General features: G+C 25.4%; 1 protein-coding gene across 1 annotated transcript in view; it reads left to right on the top strand.

Annotated features, from left to right (window-relative positions):
- Positions 1-567: 567 nt before the first annotated feature.
- Positions 568-20742, top strand: part of LOC105362033 (uncharacterized) — a 112975-nt gene continuing 92800 nt past the window's right edge. Inside the window, exon 1 of the mRNA XM_011499358.1 lies at positions 568-896. Within this exon, the coding sequence (XP_011497660.1) occupies positions 761-896 (136 nt within the window). The 5' untranslated portion in view covers positions 568-760. The remainder of the gene's footprint in view (positions 897-20742) is intronic.

Raw genomic sequence — 20742 nt, 5'->3', positions numbered from 1 at the left:
GCGGCGGCGGCGGCGGCGGCGGCGGCGGTGGCGGCGGCGGTAGCAGCGGCGGTGGTGGCGGCGGCGATGTCGACGGGATGGCGCGGGGTGGCGGGCGGTGGCGACGTCGACGGCGGCTCGAGGGTTTGCGCGCACGCCCGGCTCTCTCTCCCTCTCTCTAGCGCCCCGATGGGCAATCGCTCTCTCGCTTCCTCGGCACGTCGAGTGACCATCAGCCCGCGGCACCGCTGGCAGTTTCAGTTTAGCCGAGTCCGCGAAACGCGCGCGTCGCCTCCTCTCCCTCAGCCCGTCAATCGTCGCGCTGGTGAGACCTCCGCTCGCACCGGCTACAGCCCTCGTCGAGCCCTCGCATCCGTATCGCGGCAACATTCCCGCGGCGCGGAGGGGGGAGGGTGGTCGCGGTGGCCGGCGCACATGTGCTCCCCGTGAGGGCCCCGCGGTGGAGTAAGGGGGCGGCCAAGGCTCGCCCGGTATAGTCGCTTAATTGCACGACCGGGGGAGAGGCGCGGCCGGAATGCACCGGCTCCCGTCGAGGACGACATAATCGTAGAGGGTGGGACGCGAATCGCGTGCTAAATCCCGTGTAAATGCAGCCGCCTCGTCGCGAGTGCATCAGCAGCTGAAGGAGGCTCGCGCATGTGCTTGGTTTTATTCGTTGGTAGGAAGCCTCGGCGCTGGCTTACCCCTTTCTTTAATCGGCTCGTCGGCTTGTTTGTTGCCATTGTTATTAGCGATTGTGCGAGGCTATCGGTTGGCCGATATGACACTGGAGCATAGCGAGGCGGGTGCCTCGACCGCGCGATTTAACAGCCGGAGGCTTCGAGCTTTCGAGCCTTTTTGGCTTCTCGCTCTTGTATTGCTACTCTGCGCAATTTGCAACGTGCCCGGCGTCAAAGGTGAGCTCAATCTATATGTATGAGACGCCCTTACTTTATCAAGACTCGCGACCCATTTTAAGCTTTGCCTTTGCCTGTTTTGAAAGCAATGCGAGCACGTCTCCAGTGTCTTGTGATCCAAAGTCGTAGCGATACTTTTTAGGTTGACAGTATCGTTGTGCGAGAAATATTATATTAGCCGACACTTCTTTTCAATTTAGCAGGAGATGCAGGAGCTGCATTAATGCTGCCGAGTTGAACTTTTATCGATAACATTAGCTTTAATGCATTGATGAGTTTCTTTGGTAATTTCTTCGGCTGCTCGTTATGCTTGCGGATTTCTAACTATTGGCATTGATCCTTCAACAAACTTAAAAACAAACTGTAAACTATAGATAACAATCTGTATTATTATCCGTCATTAAGCATTAAATTAGTTTTTCTAAAGAATAAATTACGAATTTAATCCCTAATGCATATTTATATTAATTGAAAAATTCTGTACTATATATATATATATATATATATATATGTATTGAGTTTCGGGTAAAAATTATTCTGGAAACAGCTACTTAGCGCAAATACATTATATATATATATATATTTGAATAATCAACTTTTACTAATACAGCATCAATAAATACGATTCCTATAAAACTTTGCAACGGTAGTCTTATATATTAAATTGTTAAATATATAATTGTCAAAGATTTTGAATTACGTATTTATCAATATTACCTTACAATTTAAAAATCGTTTTTATCTACTATACAATTATTATTCATGACTCTTCAATTTATCCTTTTCACTTTATTATATTATTTGACATTTTATAAAAATAATCGTTCGATTCGATAAGAGCTTGGACGCATTAATAAAACGCTTAAACATTTTGGGAACATGAGATATAAATGTAAAATAGTTGTCTTGTACACTTATTTTATGTACACATAAATTAATTTAAAGTAAAATGCATAATTTTTAAATTACACAACTGCAGTTATGTCGTTCTTTTTTTTGCGCAAAATTGTTTAAGATTCTTTTCTTTTTTTAAATACGATGCTAATACAAATAGTTTAGTAGATTTATAGTATTAAATAATGTATTTAGTGGGTGCAATCGCTATGTAATGACATTCGTTGTTACAATGTTGTCACACATCTTGATTTATTTACTCGATTACATTTATTCGATAAAATAATCGTTAAAATGTAATCTTTACTGCATCAAAAAAAAAAAAAAAAAAAAAAAAAAAAAAAAAAAAAGTATTGGCAACGTCAAAAATATGTTTTGATAAAAATTATAATATTTTGAATTATAATATCCTAATATTCTGAAAAATAAATTACAATTCTGTGATTTCCAATAGAAAATTGCCTTACCTACTATAAGATAATTAAACAAATAATTTTCCCAAATGATTGAATTAATTTTACCATATAAACACTTCTTACTAATTTTTACCAAGAATATCTAATTTCATTGTGCGTACAATTAATATTTAGTATTTGCTTGCAACTGCAATCTCCTTAACCAAACAATGAGGATGAATTTCGAGTGATTAATTACTTATGTAGCTATGTTAAAAGTAAATAAATTAAAGCATATTTGTAAATTAGTGTATCAATAACGTCGGTAAAAGTTAAGTAGTTTATCTGAAATTAGCATATGAGTAAGAAATCCCTGTTACAAATGAGAAAACTACGCGATGAAACTGAAACATACGTAATCTGCATGCTAATACCACGCAAAGTAATATCAAACATCAACAAGTTCATGAGACCTTTGAGAAAGGAAAAGAAATTTTTTCAGCTATACAAGATTTTCGTCTAATATTTGAAACATAAATATTTAATAATAACAATAATATTAATATATGAGAAATGGACTATTGTAAGTTATTTATATAAATATTTTTATCATAATTAACGTTAAGACTTGAATTTTCGGTTACACATATATTATCGATTGATGAATGAATGAAATTAATAAAGTCAAAATTATAACAATTATTATTTTATTTATTTAAATAGTTCATATAATCTGTATATATGAGGTTATATCATTCATACTATTCAACAATTTGAGCTGTTAATTTGAATGATTTTTAAGATCTAATCTTCTGAATGTTCAATTTGCGTTGAAATTTCATTAAAACGCGGAATGAAAATTTGCTGTAAATGAATCGATATTCCACTGTAACATACAAATGTATAAAAATTTTACAAAGTAAAAAAGCAAAAAACACAATTAATATATATATATATATATATATATATATATATTTATTTATTTATTCACTTTAATCACACAAGTAATTCACACAAATATAATAGCCGAATTGAGAAATTTACGTTTTTATCGATTATTTCAATTAAATGCTACTTTAACAAAATAATATTGAAATATTCTTATTATCATTATTGTGGTGTGTTATGAAAGTCCATTAATGCTTAAACAGCTCTTTATTTGTCGAAGACTAGGAAATAAAGTAAAACTATTTTTAACAGCAATCGCAATAAGCATCGATCGATAGTTAGACTATTTAAGCTCTGGCTTGTTTCGCCATATATAAACTTCACTTTCCCATGGTATAAATACCTGCAGATTGACAGAGAGCTTATGTGCACGTGAGTTAAATTTTATGGTTCGTATGCTTCGCCTGAACTTTCGCCCCGAGATGAATCGCAGGTAGGAAAAGTTATTTTACTGGTATTACGAGGAGTTTTGTTTTGGATGAATCGCGATGAAGAAGCAATCTCGTAGTGGTAAAATTTGACGAGCAGTTGCTGTTCTCTCACTTAAATTCGTAAAACTACGTCATCTAATTCTATCTCTGTCTTGATCAAATTTTTCGTGCTGCTTGAAACAATAATGTAAAATTGTTGTGCAATTTATTTATCTCTTCGTTTCGCAGGATATTTCAAATCTGTCGCTATTTAATCATTATAGGAATAAAATATATTTATAAAGAAATGTGTACAAATTACTTTTTCATAATTTCTTTGTCATCATTTATACAACCTGTAATAATTGTTAAAATTTTTTTATAAGTCTATATTACTAATTATATGCAGACGATTAGCATTTGTAGAGTCTCAATTATTCCAGTTATATTTTTAACCGAATATTCACTGAAAATTAAATATTAATTTAAAAATAAATATTACGTTAAACATTAAATATTCGATTACATGAAATAAGTGAATTCAATACCTTCGTTAGTCGAATAATCTTATATCTGAAAATTTTTAGTTTTAATTGCCATGCTTCAATCATATTGTTCTATTAAGTTTTATTCGACTTTGATGAATCTTTAAATTGAAGCTAACATAGCGCCACTTTAAAAACCAAACCAAAATATTAATTTTTGCTATACATTCAACGTTGCATATTATAATGTTCATTTTTATGTCACTTCAAAATAACATTAAAATACTTAATATATAGTAATTTTCAATATTATCAAATACTTTTAAATGGATTATTTACTAAAACGAATTTTTTTACTTTATGCATAATGCTTAACATATATATATATATATATATATATTTTTTTTTTTTAATGTATTTGTATTACTTCTAAAAGATATATGATGCTTGAGAAAGTTCTTAAAATATTCATAATGCAATTTTGGTAGCAATTAAATTTCTTACGAGAAACTTTGCGAGTTAATTGACGAGGATAAGTAGAGTTTTAGAAATCATATAGGTATTTCATAAGTATTGTTTTTTCATAAATTCTCAATTTTAATATTACAAAATTAAAATTATTGATTCGTATTAATTTATATTTATACTTAGTCAATTCAAACATTTTTTTTTTATGTATATATATTATCTAAACAAATATGTTTTTCACATTTATCGTTGATTTTAAAAGAATCAAAATTTTTTCTAAATACGAACTTGACACGTTTTCAGCATGCACGAGAAAACAATTCATTTTTCTTCATATAATAATTCTAATTTCCAATTAATAATGATATAGCGCAAACGTATATACGATACATACTTATATCCTATATTTTTCGAGCATAAATAAAGCTGATGATAGTCATTCAATAAACTTAAAATTAATATTAACAATTTTTTAATTTAATTTAATATTAAGATTAAGAAATGTTAATTTATGAATAAACATTTATTTTATAAAGCACTAATTGAATTCATTGTAGGGTAACCATTGATTAAACATTTTTTATAAATAATTAAATTATTTACTATATATGACCATTCAAACAGTAATTATTTATTAATAACTTTTTAGTTCAGATTTCTTACTATCTCAAAAATCTTACGCGACCAAGAAATATTGAAATTTTATATATTTCTTTTATACCCTATTTTATAAAATATCAAATTCAATCTTATATTGATATTGTATGTATAAATGGATTTATAGGGATATTTATAATCCAATTAAACACATTTGTATATTTATATATAATCATTGTCCAGGGACTAGATCCCGCGATTGAGCCACATTGGACTTTTATTCTTTCGATTACATGCCGTAAAGCGGGAAACATGAGACAGACTTTGCAGAAACATTTAAAGAATTCTACACAATATTTGAATACATCATGCAGTTATTATTGGAATATATTTGTATAATTACATAACTGATTATAATTTAAGTAATATATGATTTTTTTTTTTTTAAATACATGATAATTATAATAATTATAAAATCTTAAATAATACAATATTTACATAAATAATATGTGTATATTTAATGATATATATATATATATATATATATATTTAACAATGTTTAAAAATAATATTTGAATTCTTAAACTATTATATTTAATTGAACGTCGGCACATTTATTTATTGCTTATATATTCTAAAATTTTATTTTCGTATCTGACATAATTTTCATGATATTTTAGAATCAAATGTTCAAATGTTTCAAACAGGATCTTAATTTTTTGAAAAATATTATCAGAATTATAGAGTTTTAATACGTTCGTTAAGAAAATAAAATAGTAAGAGTGAATTTTATTAGTTGTTTTTACAGATTATTATTTTTAAGATAATATGCCTTTGCTAAAATCAACAAATAAAGATTAAAATACAAAATTTAATTTAAAATATCACTAAAATAAAACGATGGAGCAGAAGTGAAATTACTTTAATACATTCATTTATTTTATAAACAATAATTGTTAAATGTCAACTAATTTAACTATTATTAAATAATATTTTCTTTATGCTATAAGTTCTTTTCTAGAGTGAACTACTTTTACATATGGCATATTAATTATAAATTAAATTTCTAATTTAATTCCTACATTGATTCAATATTTTGATGTCCTATAGATTTCTTGATTAGATTATTAGAATTATTTTAAATCAAACGATACTTGGGTTTCATGTTGTGTTTCTTGTGTTTTATGTTTGAATATATTAAACCTTATGGATATCTTATTTGTTAATATAAAATATTACTATTTATGTTTCTGTAAAATTTTCAATTCGTATATTGTTTAAATAATCGTTTTTCCATAATGTTTTTGTGATTCTGCTGAATAATCATCCATTTATTTAATAAATTTTAACATATTTAATTTATTATTTTTAATAAATTTCTTATATTCAACAAATTTAGTATCATAATAATCTGTAGTTTATATATAGATTTTTTTTTTTTAGTACAGATTCCAAATACTTTATGATTAAAAGACTTTGGAATTTTCAAGAAAGAAATAAAATTACCAGTTATTTTTGTATTTTTTGTCAAAGATGTTTTAATTACTAGAAAATATTTTATTTTAGTTGAGAATATACGACATATTACATATACCATACGGTAAATTTTAGCAAAGTGTTAAAAAATAATGGCTACATTTTTTAAAAAAATTTAAGGCGCGCATAAAGTAGTATACGATTTTTTTTTATAGCTTTTGGATAATCAAATTTCACATCATTACTGACGCATGCATGCACCTGCCTTTACCTATATGCCTACATGATGAGAATATTGGTAATATCTACTTTCGTCTTAAGGGACATTGTTACAACGCTCCTCCGTAGCTCTAATTTCGCTCAGTCAATTAATGTATCAATTTAACATTCTTCTCCTCATCCCCCCCCCCCTCACTTTTATCGTCGCTTCTCATTTCTCATTCCGATTTTACCTTCTTTCATTCCTTTCTTCGTTATCTTTCGATACCATGGCCTATATAGTTTAAAATTATGCAAAGCACCTGGAACATTGCATTAATATATTATAGAAGTATGCCTTTTCGTACGAAAATACGCATACAAATACTGACGATAAATGTGAGAATAAAATTTACAAAGACATAAGTTCATGGTGAAGACAAATCCGATACAGTTCGTTGCTCCCACTTCCGTTGCCTACAAAGTTGTTTCGTGATCTTAATGTACATTCGGAAGGTCACATTTTTTATTAATATTCTCCCATATGTTTTAAAATGTATTACTTTAGATTTTTATTTTTATTTTTATCTTTCAATGTTCATGTATTTCATATATTTCTGTATATTCTTATATTCAGTGGGACAAATTTATTGTAATATGTATTTGTAATAATAACGATCAAATATAAGTAGAGTATTTTGGCGACTAAAAAAAAAATTATAATTTCACAATGAAACTTAATGAACAGAAACAATAAGAAATATACAAAGTAGAATAAGAGAGTTTATTGATAAATATTATAGTAAAAAAATTAAATCATTACTTTCATAGTAATAATGTGTACACTTTATTCTAAATGAAATAAGGTTAAAAAATGAATTAGTAGAGTCCATCAGAAAGATTCATGGAATTTCGATTTTAGGTAAATTCTCTACACGTTTACTCGCTTCAACTTGTCACTAGTTCTGTTTTACTGACATTTCATCGCACTTTTTTAGAAGAATATATTTAAATGCTTGTCACGTATTTGTCTTGACAAAAACGACTTTTCTAAACAATACTTACTTTACTACGTAATAAGATTTAATGGGTTACTGTATTAGAAAATTGAATACTCAAATGATGAATAATGAATTTTTTCAATATTCAATATTCCATTACAATTTTTCTCTCTTGTTTTTATATAAATAACGACAGATAAAGTTAAAAGCAAAATTTTGCTTAAAAAAGGAATTATTATTTTTCATGAAACATATTATCCATTATAAAGATTCGTAATTTACATCGGTTAGTAGAATTTTGAACGTTTTTTTTTCTTTCAACGTTTCATTCGTTTTGTAAAAGTAAATTATATTACAGTGATTTATTAATGTTGATATAATCGAATTATACCGTGAAAAAGGTAGTTTAAAACTTTTGTAAACCAATCCTCACTTAATAAAGAAATTTTATTTCTTTTATCAGCACAAGTTTATCCCTTACATTCTATTTAAAATTCATTCTAATAATTATTATCTTACCAATAAAAACTTCATTGTATTTTCTTCAATTGCATAATATTTCGAATTTCTTATGCATTACTCGATGTCCAAGACTCACTATTCTGTATCTAGTTGAGATAATTGCGTGCAATAAGGTCATGTAGATTTACAACATTTATCATTTATTGCATACCTTCCGGCCTTAGGGAAAACGCGCAGCTCTTTGAATAATCTGCCAGCACCTAAACTGACCGACGCTGAGGACCATTTCGAGGTTATTTTGAATAGTTTCTCAGGTTATTATTGAACCACAAAGTAAAACGAACACGCTGATGAAAGCAAGTGTAGGTGACCATTTTCTAATATGGGGCTTCGTCCTACTAAATGCTAGTACGAAGTTGGTAATGTTACTTTGTTATTGCAATGTAATAGTTATTGGAGTTTTTATAAATATAACTCGAAAAATAAATGTATTTCATAATGAAACCTTACAATATAATCGTAGCTGTTAATTTTTGCTCAAACACATAAATAGGACATTTAGATATATAATATTAAAGAAAAAAAAGTCATGGATTAATAATTACTAAATCAGACAATTAAATAGAATAAATAAAATTCTTGTAAATATTAATTTATGTGTTTGCAGTATTTTATATTGTATTTTTTTTTTTTTTTTAGTAAATGTAGTGAACCATATATTTTTATATACCAAATATTCTTCATTTACTTAATAATATTATAGGAAAAACCGTAAAAAGAAAAGCTCGATATTTGATAGCTTTTGATACTCAAGTATTATTATTTAGAGTCTCTTCAGTCATGAAATATACAAATATTTTTTTTTTTTAATTTTATGGAGTCTTCGTTTCAAGTATCGTTTGAAATCTCAAAATTATAAATAGAACTATGAAGTATTTTTATCGTTTTATCAAAAATTTTTTAACAAATTTAAAAATTTTTAGATATTTTTATAACAGTTTATGTTATAAAAGATAATATTTCTCAATGTATATACATTAGGAAATAGATGTAAAAAAAAAAAAAAACTATTGTTAAAGAGTAAATCTTTTAAAGTCGATATATAAATAATTACCAATAAATAAACAACATATAGAAGATCATAGAGAAACAATATTAAATACATAGTTTAAATATTTATTATATTATCTACGTTTTACAACTATAATTAAGATTATTTTGATACAGAATGAAATATATTATTATATGCAAGATAGAATTTTTAGAATTTGTGCGTTTCCGTATAAAGATTTTGATATGATATATTTTGAAGACATACAATATGTACAGTTGTTTTTTGTTTGTTTGTTTGTTTGTGTGTGTGTGTGTGTGTGTGTGCGTGGGCGCGCGCGTGTTTCTAGTACTTATCGATTGGAATGAAAGAAAAATTATTTGAAAATTCAACAGAAAATATTTTATTGTAAGCTGATATTAATTTTGCTCACATTATAGTGCGCATAGATTTTATTTACTCAGATTATTCGGTTCGATAATGTTTCAATATTTAATCGCAATATCCATGCGATGCGTCTTAGTTTAGAGTGCATCACAATTCACGCGTTCAATCTGTTTAAATGTCGCCATTAAAAAGCTTATGAACATATAAATGCATAAGATTATCGAAAATCGAAAATCGAAATTTAGTATTATCTGAATCGGGAACAATAAAATAAAAGGATAGATAATTTTATACGAGTGGACTCTATACATTGAAATAAAGCAAATTGGTTAAGCTCCACATTCGGGAGGACAAAATTATAATAACAATTTCATCGACTTTATTTAACATCTTACACGGAAATACTTCCAATCGCTTCTCTTTGCATTTCAAAAACCATATAACGTACACTTTGTTTTAACATGCAGTTATTTTATAGTTAGTTTTAGGAAACTTTACATTCCTTCCCGCAAATACAATCTATCAAGCAAGTATGTTGCTTTAGTGTAGAGAAGCGTCTTTATTGGCCTGAATTGTAGCTCGGGAGACATGTTTGAGTGTTGAAATTTTTCGTAACCACTGTACAGCCACATTTCTCCGAGAAAATGGCAATCAACGACACCTTTCATTTTCAGTTACAAAGTTTAAATGAAATTAGTTCTTGGACAGATGAATAGAACACACCAGATGGTACGTAGCTCTATATATCTGCGTGTGGTTGCTCTTACTGTTGGCTTTTGCGCTTGTATGCGTCTGTAAAGCCGCACTAGCTGTTGTTGACGCTACTATTTTTTTTTTCGTGCGATGCCACCGCATAACACAATTAGCAATATCATATGTTCTCTCATCCAGCTATGAAGCGATCTTATACATATTTTCTCGGTTCTGAAAAAGATGATTCAAAGTATAGAAAGCACGAGGAAGAAAACAGGTAAGAGAGTGTGAGGGAGAGAGACAAAAAGATTTGAGTGGTGTAAAAGTACGAGGGGGGGGGGGAGAGAGGATATTAAGATTGAAATGGAGAGGCACTGAGATGAAGAAAAGAGCATTATTAAATACAGCATAGTGATAAATATATATTTTATTTTTAATTAAACATTAGGTACATCATGATTTTAATTCTTTGGCATAATTAAGTGTATGTTTATATATATTTGCACATAACTTAATAAAATTATCTAAATTTAGCGGGGAACTTTACAAGTAATTAATATGGAATTTTTTATCATTTTACTTATGAGCTTTGCAGAAATAATCTTAATATGTGTAGATCTAATTTCATTTACTTATTACCTTTCTTTGTATAGCATTATGTATCATTTTTAAATTAAAGTATTCACAAATAACATTCTTTCTTCACTCTATGCATTTGATTTTATATATAAGTATATAGGATTCATATATTTACTTATCTTATGACCACCGTATTTATGAATTTTTCGAATTTTTAAATTACTGTATATGCCTTACTATTTCCAATGTATTAATTAATAATTACATTGTTTAATGACAAATTTGTTTATTGGAATAGTCATTTTTTTTTTTATTTAAATCTTTTATTTATATCGATTTACTTTTCATTGCCATTTGATAAACAGATTAATTGTTAATTAATATTTCTCTACATACGATAGTTTATATAAATATAATATATTTTAATAATAAACGCTATATTTTAATAATTCTTTGTATAGACTATTCCCAGAATAATTTGCTTATAATGATATAAATGCACAATATTTGCACTGCATAAGAAGTAAGATATAGCATATTAACTAAAGATAGGGTAGTCTTAATGAGTAATTTATATGGAATGAAATAATAATAAATTATGGTATTGTATTTGACGATATAATCACGGTTACGTGCACATTCTACTTTATGTAAGCTTCAAGTACTGAATGAAATATCTAAATCTTATTAAGCATGTTCTTAGATGTTGTGCCATTATAAAGTGGATGCCAAAGCTTCTCGAACGTTAAGTCATTACTTAGAGTACGAGCCTATAATATCCTATAGATAATTATAGTTTTATTTGACTGAAAATTGAATTCTTGTATTAACGCAAACTTGTATTTTATCATTCTTCTGATTATAATTCAACTTTATTACAATGTTTATCAATTATTTTAGATTCTTTAAGCAGCAATATGTCTTTAATGTGCATTTATTTGATAATGGAATTAATTTGTTATTTCAGAATAAAATTATTATCTAAAAATTAACAGAATTTTTTTAGAATAGTGCATAAATTTACTCTAAATTTTTATTGAATTACTTATTTTTTTTTAAGATATTAGCACTTTTAGGTCAGATAGGAAAACAGTGATGTATATAGGAGATAAGGTACTATAGAATTGAACAAACTCTAGACGGAAATCTAATTACGTGGCTCATTCTCACGATAATAACCATTAGGAGCAAAGTTTTTTTTTTGCAAATCCTTAATTCGAAGCCTAGTTTTTGTCTGGGAAAATAAATTTGGGTTTCCGTATTACGAAAGAATTGCACGTGCATGTATGTGAAAGCAGTATCCCACATTTAGATTGACGTGAGCTGCTTTGTTCGTATGTGCCAAAAAAAAATAGACGCTTTTCCATTATACAGTTGAATATGAATAAAGTTTCAATTAGTTTACTAATAAAACTAATATTTTCTTTTGATATTTAAAAAAAAATTGAATTAATTGTAATATTTATGTCAATCATTATAAATATTATGAATATTAAAATAAAGTCCCTATGTTTTTAATTATTTATTAATGATCAGTAATCAGAGAAAGAACAAAAATTTTAAGTATTTGTGTTTGTATCGTTAATCTGTTATTACATCTGGTATTACATCTATGAGAAATAATAGTAATGATCGTCGAAAATATTTTTACTTCAGCTTAATCGATAATTTCACAGATTTACTCATTTTATAAAACCTTAAATAATCTTACATTTAATTAATTTATTAATTTCATATTGTAGAAAAATTTTCTTATATTATAAATATAATTGTCCACTATGGCATATTTCATACAATAAGTATTATATCAACAAATAGCTTTGAAAAAATTAAAATAAAACCTTTCCTAATTCAGATAAATACAATAAAGCATGACTTTTATTATAATATATTTATTATAATTTATATATATAATTTATATATATATAATTATATAATAATAAATTTATTATAATTATAATATACATGGATGAATCGTATATTGAATATATACATTACAATACTTTATGTTTAACTATTAATATGTATGTGTAATGATATGTTATTTGACAGGCAAATTCATCTAATCATTAATTAAAGTAAGAAATTTTTGTAATGTAGGTAAAATTATTTAAATTTTACACTTATTTACTTTGAAATCATAGTACGTTGAATAATTTGAAACAATTAACTTGTTGTAATTAAGTTAATATAGCTTTGAAAATTCTTTAAATTAAACATAATGTTTATTCATATTAATATGTTTCATATCATAGTAAATTTTTATCATATATAAGAAATTTAATTCTGACGTACAAATATTAAAGTCTAAATGTTAAGTTTTCTTCAATTTTATAAATGTCATTAATATTTAAAAATCAGTAATTAATTTTAAGACTATTTGTAACCTAGTTTTAGACAAAATATATTTTACAACGTGCACTTATTATAAGGTTTTTTTTTTATGTTCTTGTATTTTTATTTTGAGAGTTGGCTCTGTAACAAATATCCTTTTAAGATATTTGAAAAAATTTTAAATGATTCATGTATAAAAATATATTTTATTTTATATGATAACATATTTAAATATGTATTCAATTGTGTGTTGTATGTGCAACAAATTTCACATTAAATTAAATCTTTTATTAATATTTTTAATTTGAATTTTTGTTAGTTCATAGACTTTTAGTTTATTTCATATTTCATAGTTAAGAAAATATTATTACTATGTAAAAAGAATAAATTTTTATGAAAAAATATGCAATTTTTAATACATTCCAATAATCAATTGTAGTTTCATTTAATACAATCATAATCTAATTTAATCATTTAATATTCATGTTTGCGGGTGATTATCAATTATCAAATGTACATTTGCCTTTATGTATAATAGTTATCAGTCATACAAACGATATATATTGCTGTATTAACCAAATTTATTAAATCTTAGCTGAAATCTTCTAACCTGGCGCATGTTCTAACATACCCACGCTCCAAATTCTATAAATTCAAATTTCTCTAGATTTTACAGAAGAGACGAGTGTTTTTATATCTCTGAGAGGAGACGCTCTATTTTATGATATTTTTTCACTATGTATTTGTACTTAAAACTCACTCCTTATTTTATTCTTTATTGCATTGAATATACGAGACTTTTTATCATATGGAAAAACAATACAAGTAGATATTCTATATTGAAGTGAATTTAAAATATGAAAGATGACTTTATACATTAAATACAAGCAATTCTTTAAAATTATTAAAATTTCTTATTACATAATAACAAACGTATTTAAAAGTGTTATTGATTTTACAATAATATATTGGATAATAATTTCGATCTTTATATATATATATATATATATATATATATATATATATGTATTATTGTTTCCTTAAAATTACATAAATAATTTACTAATTTAAATAATATGTTTTACAATATTGCTAAAAGCAGGTTTACGTGTAAAATTTTCATTATGAATTCGTATCAATTCAAATATATTTTTGACGTGCGAAATAATTATTTTATTTTATTTCATATTTTTCATTACTCATTCTCAATCCCTATACTTTTGTATCTCTAAAATGCGCTGACAAATGGGTTACTATTGTACTTTAGCAAAAGCATTCATGCTTTCAATATAGCACGATATTCAAATAATTCCTGTTTATAAATCCAGTTCAAGTTTTCTAGAATTAATTTTGTTTTGATTTACAGTCAGGCAATCGTATTACTTATTTAAATACAATGTTTATCAAATCTACAGAATGTACATAAATTGATATTAATTATATAATTTAACAATTTTTATACTCAATATATTTACTTAATTAACGAATTAAGTTATCGCACCTTTTTATAGTTTCACTTCGTGGCATTTCGTGTTAAAGTATAAATGAAGAATAGGATTTATCAAATTATTAAAATTTATGTTGGAAACTTTAGGTTTTTTTTTTTGCTTCGTTATTATGTTTTTTTTTTACGTAAGTAAAATGACAATCGAGAGAAAATTTTTATATTTTCAATAGTACAGGTTATCTTCTGAAATTTTGCTTATAATAAATTAAATTAATTTTTTCTTACTTTGGTCAAATTTAGAAATTCACTGCAATTTTCACAAATATATTCTTAATTTGAAGAAATTTTATGATTAATTAATAATCATGATCAATTAATAAATATAAATTTATAAATTGTTTAAATAAGTAATCTCTAAAGCTTCTAATTTCAACATTGTTTCTTTTCATTTATTTTTTTTTTTTTTTTTTTTTATAATTTGTTATATATTTTTCATTATTATATAAATATGAATGCAATATCTCTTTTTGAATTACTATGTATTCATAGTATCATTTTTACAAAATGAAGTACGATACTGCTTCAATTTGCATCAGATGTTTTTAAATTACAGTTTATGTAGGTATTTTTGCCCAAAGCATTTTTATACTCCAACTGTACAATTCGTTGGGCGTATGCCCCATATTTCGAATCTCATTTCAATAATAATCACTGTTTGGATATAAATTGTAGCGAACTGTACAACAGGTTCACAAAAAATGTCTATGAAGGCAAATTGTTTTTAAAACACGTGTCTTAATACAATAATAAAAGAAAAAAATAATAATAAAAAGAAATGTGCGTTAAAGGTTATATAGACATTGAATAACGGACACACGCTAATGGGATCATTCAAGAAAAATCTATATTTTTCTTTCTCGTAGAATGAAGAATTATAAAAATTATAAAATATAATAGCGCTAATTATTAATAAAAAGCATGTTTTATGAAGCATAGATGTTAAAATAATATTGCCTAATGGAAACTTAATTTAATACATATATCCTTATTTATAAAAATATCTTATTTAATAATACCATTTTATGTCTTACTTTACGTAATTTTTCAATTAGCTTTTGCATTGAATATAATATGAATTATAAGTTGACTATTACTTCTTTTTAAGTAACTTTAAAATGCTACTATAGAATAATTTCTTGAATATATATATTGATTTTTTTTGTACTTACAAATTTATCAAAGTTCTAAAATAGTGAAATGAATAAATGTAAATTTTTATATTACAGCACAAATACAAATGAAGTTATTAAAAAAAAAAAAATAAAAAAATATTTCCTGTATATTATATATATATATAATTTTTCCCTTCTCATACTAAATTTCTCTTTCTTTTTATAATATAAATGTAATGAAATTGAATTTGTAAAATAAAGTATTATAAATAAGTAATTATAAATAATTATAATTTATTATAAGTACGTAATTCAAAATAAAAAATTATTATTTTATAGCCATATACACGTTTGGTGTTTGTGAATTTTTAATTCACAACTTTAACACTTTCTTAAAAAATCCTTGTAATCTGAATAAATATGTTTAAAAGCATTTTAATGTTATATCTCGATACCCTTAATTGCATCACATAAAGTCTTAAGTAATATTGCGTAAGATTTATTTGCTGTGAGCAGCTATTTTAAATATCGTAATAATTCTATATAATTATAATGGTATTTTGTTGTATTATATTAAATTATATACGTAATGGTTAAATGGAGCAGCAAAATTATACAAAAAATCATCTCAAGCTAAGTCTAGTATAGCATAATTTAATTTAGATTTTGTATTTATTCAATTTAAATATATTATAAAATATTTACTTAGTTTATGTTTTAAATATATTTTGCTGATCAATTTTCATTTTTATGTTAGTGCCCTCTAGCAAACCTATATTAAAGGAATTAAATATATAGATTTAAAGTGATTTAAATACCTTATTAAATTACTTGAGCTTTTATGAATTTATGAAATGGCCTTTTTTCGTTAATACATAATATTGAATTTAATTATAAATTAAAACAGCGTTAATCTAAGCGAATGCTAATAGTAATTTTAAAATAAGAAATTGATATTCAAATTGTTAAATATTTGTTTTAAATACAAAGATAATACATTATAATTTATATACTAATTTAATGACTTTTATATACATCATTTGGTTTCAAATTTATAATTTCTTAAATAATATTTAATAATTTTTATAATAGAATTAATTATGTGCTCTCTGTGGATAAATTCCGTAAATATTTAATACAAATTTTACAAAATAAATATTTTTATTTAATTCAAATATGTTTTAAATATTAGTTTACGTGACTTAGTTAAGAAAATTAGTTTTTTTTATTTTTTTTTTATTCATAGTTATTTAACAATTAATTTTATAAATTATAATATCAATCTCGTAATATTATGCGAATGCGCATATGGAAATAAATTGTGGAAATTTATATGAATTGTAATATAAAATTTTCATAGATTATCTAGAAACACGTATTTAGAAATATCAAATTAAAAATATGAATTTCTAACACATAATTATATTGATAAACAATATATTGATAGCAAATTATAAATAAATATATCAGCCATATTATTGTAATGTTTAAAGTAAGAAGAAAATTTATGTTATCATATTATAAATATATTAATAAATTCAACTACCTTTTTCATTTATTGTAAATACTTGTTTATTTCATGTTTATAATTGTTTATGCTACAAATTCTTCTCTATTTTAATATTTAATATTCTACATAAACAAAGAAATACAATAAAGTTTAATGAGTTTGTTTCCATATAATTAAACGTAACTTTAGATTATTAAATAGGAACGCATATGTAAAACCATTCGACTCTATATTTATTAAATATTAATACGTATATATTATAATAAAATTTGTATCTCGGTATTGATATTTAATTCTAATCAATTTCAATTAACTGCAATTACTAATTTATTTTAGTACATTATGAATTTTTTACACTTCATAAGCACACGTAATTTTTTTTTATAGATAAATATTTTTTATAGACAAACTCTTTTCATAAATTAATATCTTTTTGAAATTATTTCAGTATATTTGCAGTTTTACTTTCAAGTTAGTTTATTTATTGATTTTTCGTTATTGAATATATCTATGCAGTAAGTCTTCAGAAAAATGTTAAACATTTTCACTACATGCACTCTATTACCTTTCATGTACTATTAATACTTTAATAATAATTTAATAAATTTAAACTACTATACATCTGACTATTTGTACAGATCTATTGATTCTCGGTAGTTTAAATTAAACTGATGTAGCCAACTCGTTATGCTGTTATGTAATCGACTGCGAGAATGGCATTGGTGACTATGGTAAGCAAGATATTGTTAGAACAGTGAAACTAGATGGTCGTTATGTTTTATAACTACTACTAGTTCGTCCATAGGGGTTGTTGACCAGAAAGCTTATACGGAGTTTGAATTTCTGTATCAATGTATAGTATATTCGATTTCTTGTGCATTAGTTTATCGATATGGTTTCGCATGCAGGCATTTATGTATAAAGGTTTATGTGCCCTTTCAAAATTTACTATCCAGTTGTCAATGTCGTAGAATATAAAAAATTTGCATCTGAAATATTTAATAATATTATCTATAAGAATAAAGATATCGATATTTAGCAAATAATTTTCTTTAGAATAGTATATGTTTTTCTGTTAAAAAGACAAAAAGTATCAAAATAAGTATCATACTGTATTTAAATTTTTAAAAACGTTAACCATACTGGTCATTAAAAATCTAATTTATTATATTAAATTTCTAAATAAGATTGAACTTCCTTCCAGATTGAGTCTTTATCATAATTATGATTTCATTTACTAAGATATTTCATTTATGATATATTTTTTATATTTTATTAATTAATATTGCTAAATTATAATTAACTTTTTTTATTTATTAACATTTTTAATTCGTCATATTTAATGAACAAAGCTTATTATTGCGATTTACCCATTCCGGTTTAATTCCTTGTATCTACTAATCAAGGCCGATCTAAATTATAAAGTATAAACTGATGATTTCATTAAAAAAATAAAATATATATTTGTGTTTCTCTAATTCTCCTGACTCCTTCTCTTATTCTATCTTATATGCTAGTTGAGATTATATGATAAGTGATAAATGCGAGGGAGCGTGAATTATACAGGTTTAAGTGTGAAATACTCGCAGACTGTACATAAAACAATAAGCTTGAGAAATGTATATTTATAATAGAATTATGCAGTGGAAAATTACTAAATATGTTAAAACTTAAACATTTATTAACGTAACGACAAACATAAAGAATTGTATATTAATTTATTTAGTTCGAAAGAGTACTAGGTGATTAGTTGATCAAATTTCATAATTTGTTAGAATTTGTAAAGAAACGTACATTAAATAAACGAGTATAACGCTATAACGAGTAAATTCGCTAATTATTTCTTCTAAATTCTATCTTTGATGCGTCTATTCTTTTTCAAAAATAGTGACGTTTAATAATGCAAGAGCTCAAACGCCGAATCTTGATGTAAATCGATAAAAGTGTCAACCCAAAATTGGACTCAGCAAACAGACTCCATCAAAGCTCAATCACAAAATCTTTTACGAACAATGTGATTGCAAGTCAACATTATTTGAAATTTGCAAAAAAATAATTTTACCAAATCAAAGGAAAAATATTTCATAACAAATGTAGTTAAATAAGAACATTTAATAGGTTTATTTTATATATACAAGCGTAAATCTTTAGACTGAATCATAATTACATCTTCAAATAGGAATATTCATTATAAATATGTGATTAATGTTCAATAATATAGGATTCTATTATTGAATTTTGATTCCTGTTGTAATTGTATAGCTGGTATTATTCAGTCAATATTTTTACTTGCGTAAATTTATAAATTTATGCTTATATATATTTACACACACGCAGTAGACATAGATTCTTGATTTTTTTATTCATTTAGTGAAACTACAGTAACTGACTCTATAAAAAAAATGTCCATATTTACTTTACGATTATATCACCTTTTATATGATTGTCCTTTGCTTCAATAAGATTCTGAATATAAAGGAGAAACTTTCTTCATTTGCATAACAAATTTAAACTTATAATTTACAAATGTAATTTATTAATTTAAAAATTTTAAATATTAATTCATAATAAAGTAAAATATTATGTTACTGTGATACAAACAGTTTATAACAGAAACAGAAATGTAGATATACTATATTCATAATTTATACCCAAATCTATTATAAATTATAATCAAAATTCAACCATAAATATACAATATGTAAAATTGTTATTATTGAAAAAATTTAGTGATTTTAATATATAGCTTTAATAATTATCTATCTAAAATAAGTTGTTGTTTAGAAAAATCATCGATTGTACACAAAATTTTTATTTTAAGATAATTAAATTGTAGTGTGCATGAAAAATGTATGTATAATTTAGTTTATAATGGAGTGCATAATTTAATTTGCATTAATAATTTCATTGGCTTGAACAAAAACAAAAGTCACTTAGTATATACTAAATTTCAAACCATAATATTTTAAATTCCAAATCAATCACTTTTCCTTATACCGATCCAATATTTTTGAAAGTTTTGAATTTCTCACAATTTTTATTCTATTTTGCTAAAAAGTCTTATCTCATTGAAATATCTATTTTTTACCGTAAGTACATGATTTTAAATTTATTACTTTTCAAACAAATATGTATCAAGAACTGTCTAAACAAAAAATTTTTTACAACTAGAAGCTTTTGCATATTTTCTCGAATTACTTTGTATGATTTACTTTAATGTTATTTTTTATATTAATAAATACAGATTAACATGTATTAAATATTTAGTAAACTTAATTCACAATTATGATAAAAACAGGCCTTTCGAGAAAATTTCATCTAAATATAATATATCGTTGG

This window comes from Ceratosolen solmsi, unplaced genomic scaffold (genome assembly GCF_000503995.2).
Source record: "Ceratosolen solmsi marchali unplaced genomic scaffold, CerSol_1.0 scaffold2, whole genome shotgun sequence".
NCBI lineage: Eukaryota > Metazoa > Arthropoda > Insecta > Hymenoptera > Agaonidae > Ceratosolen > Ceratosolen solmsi.
This window is presented reverse-complemented; position numbering and strand designations above follow the sequence as displayed.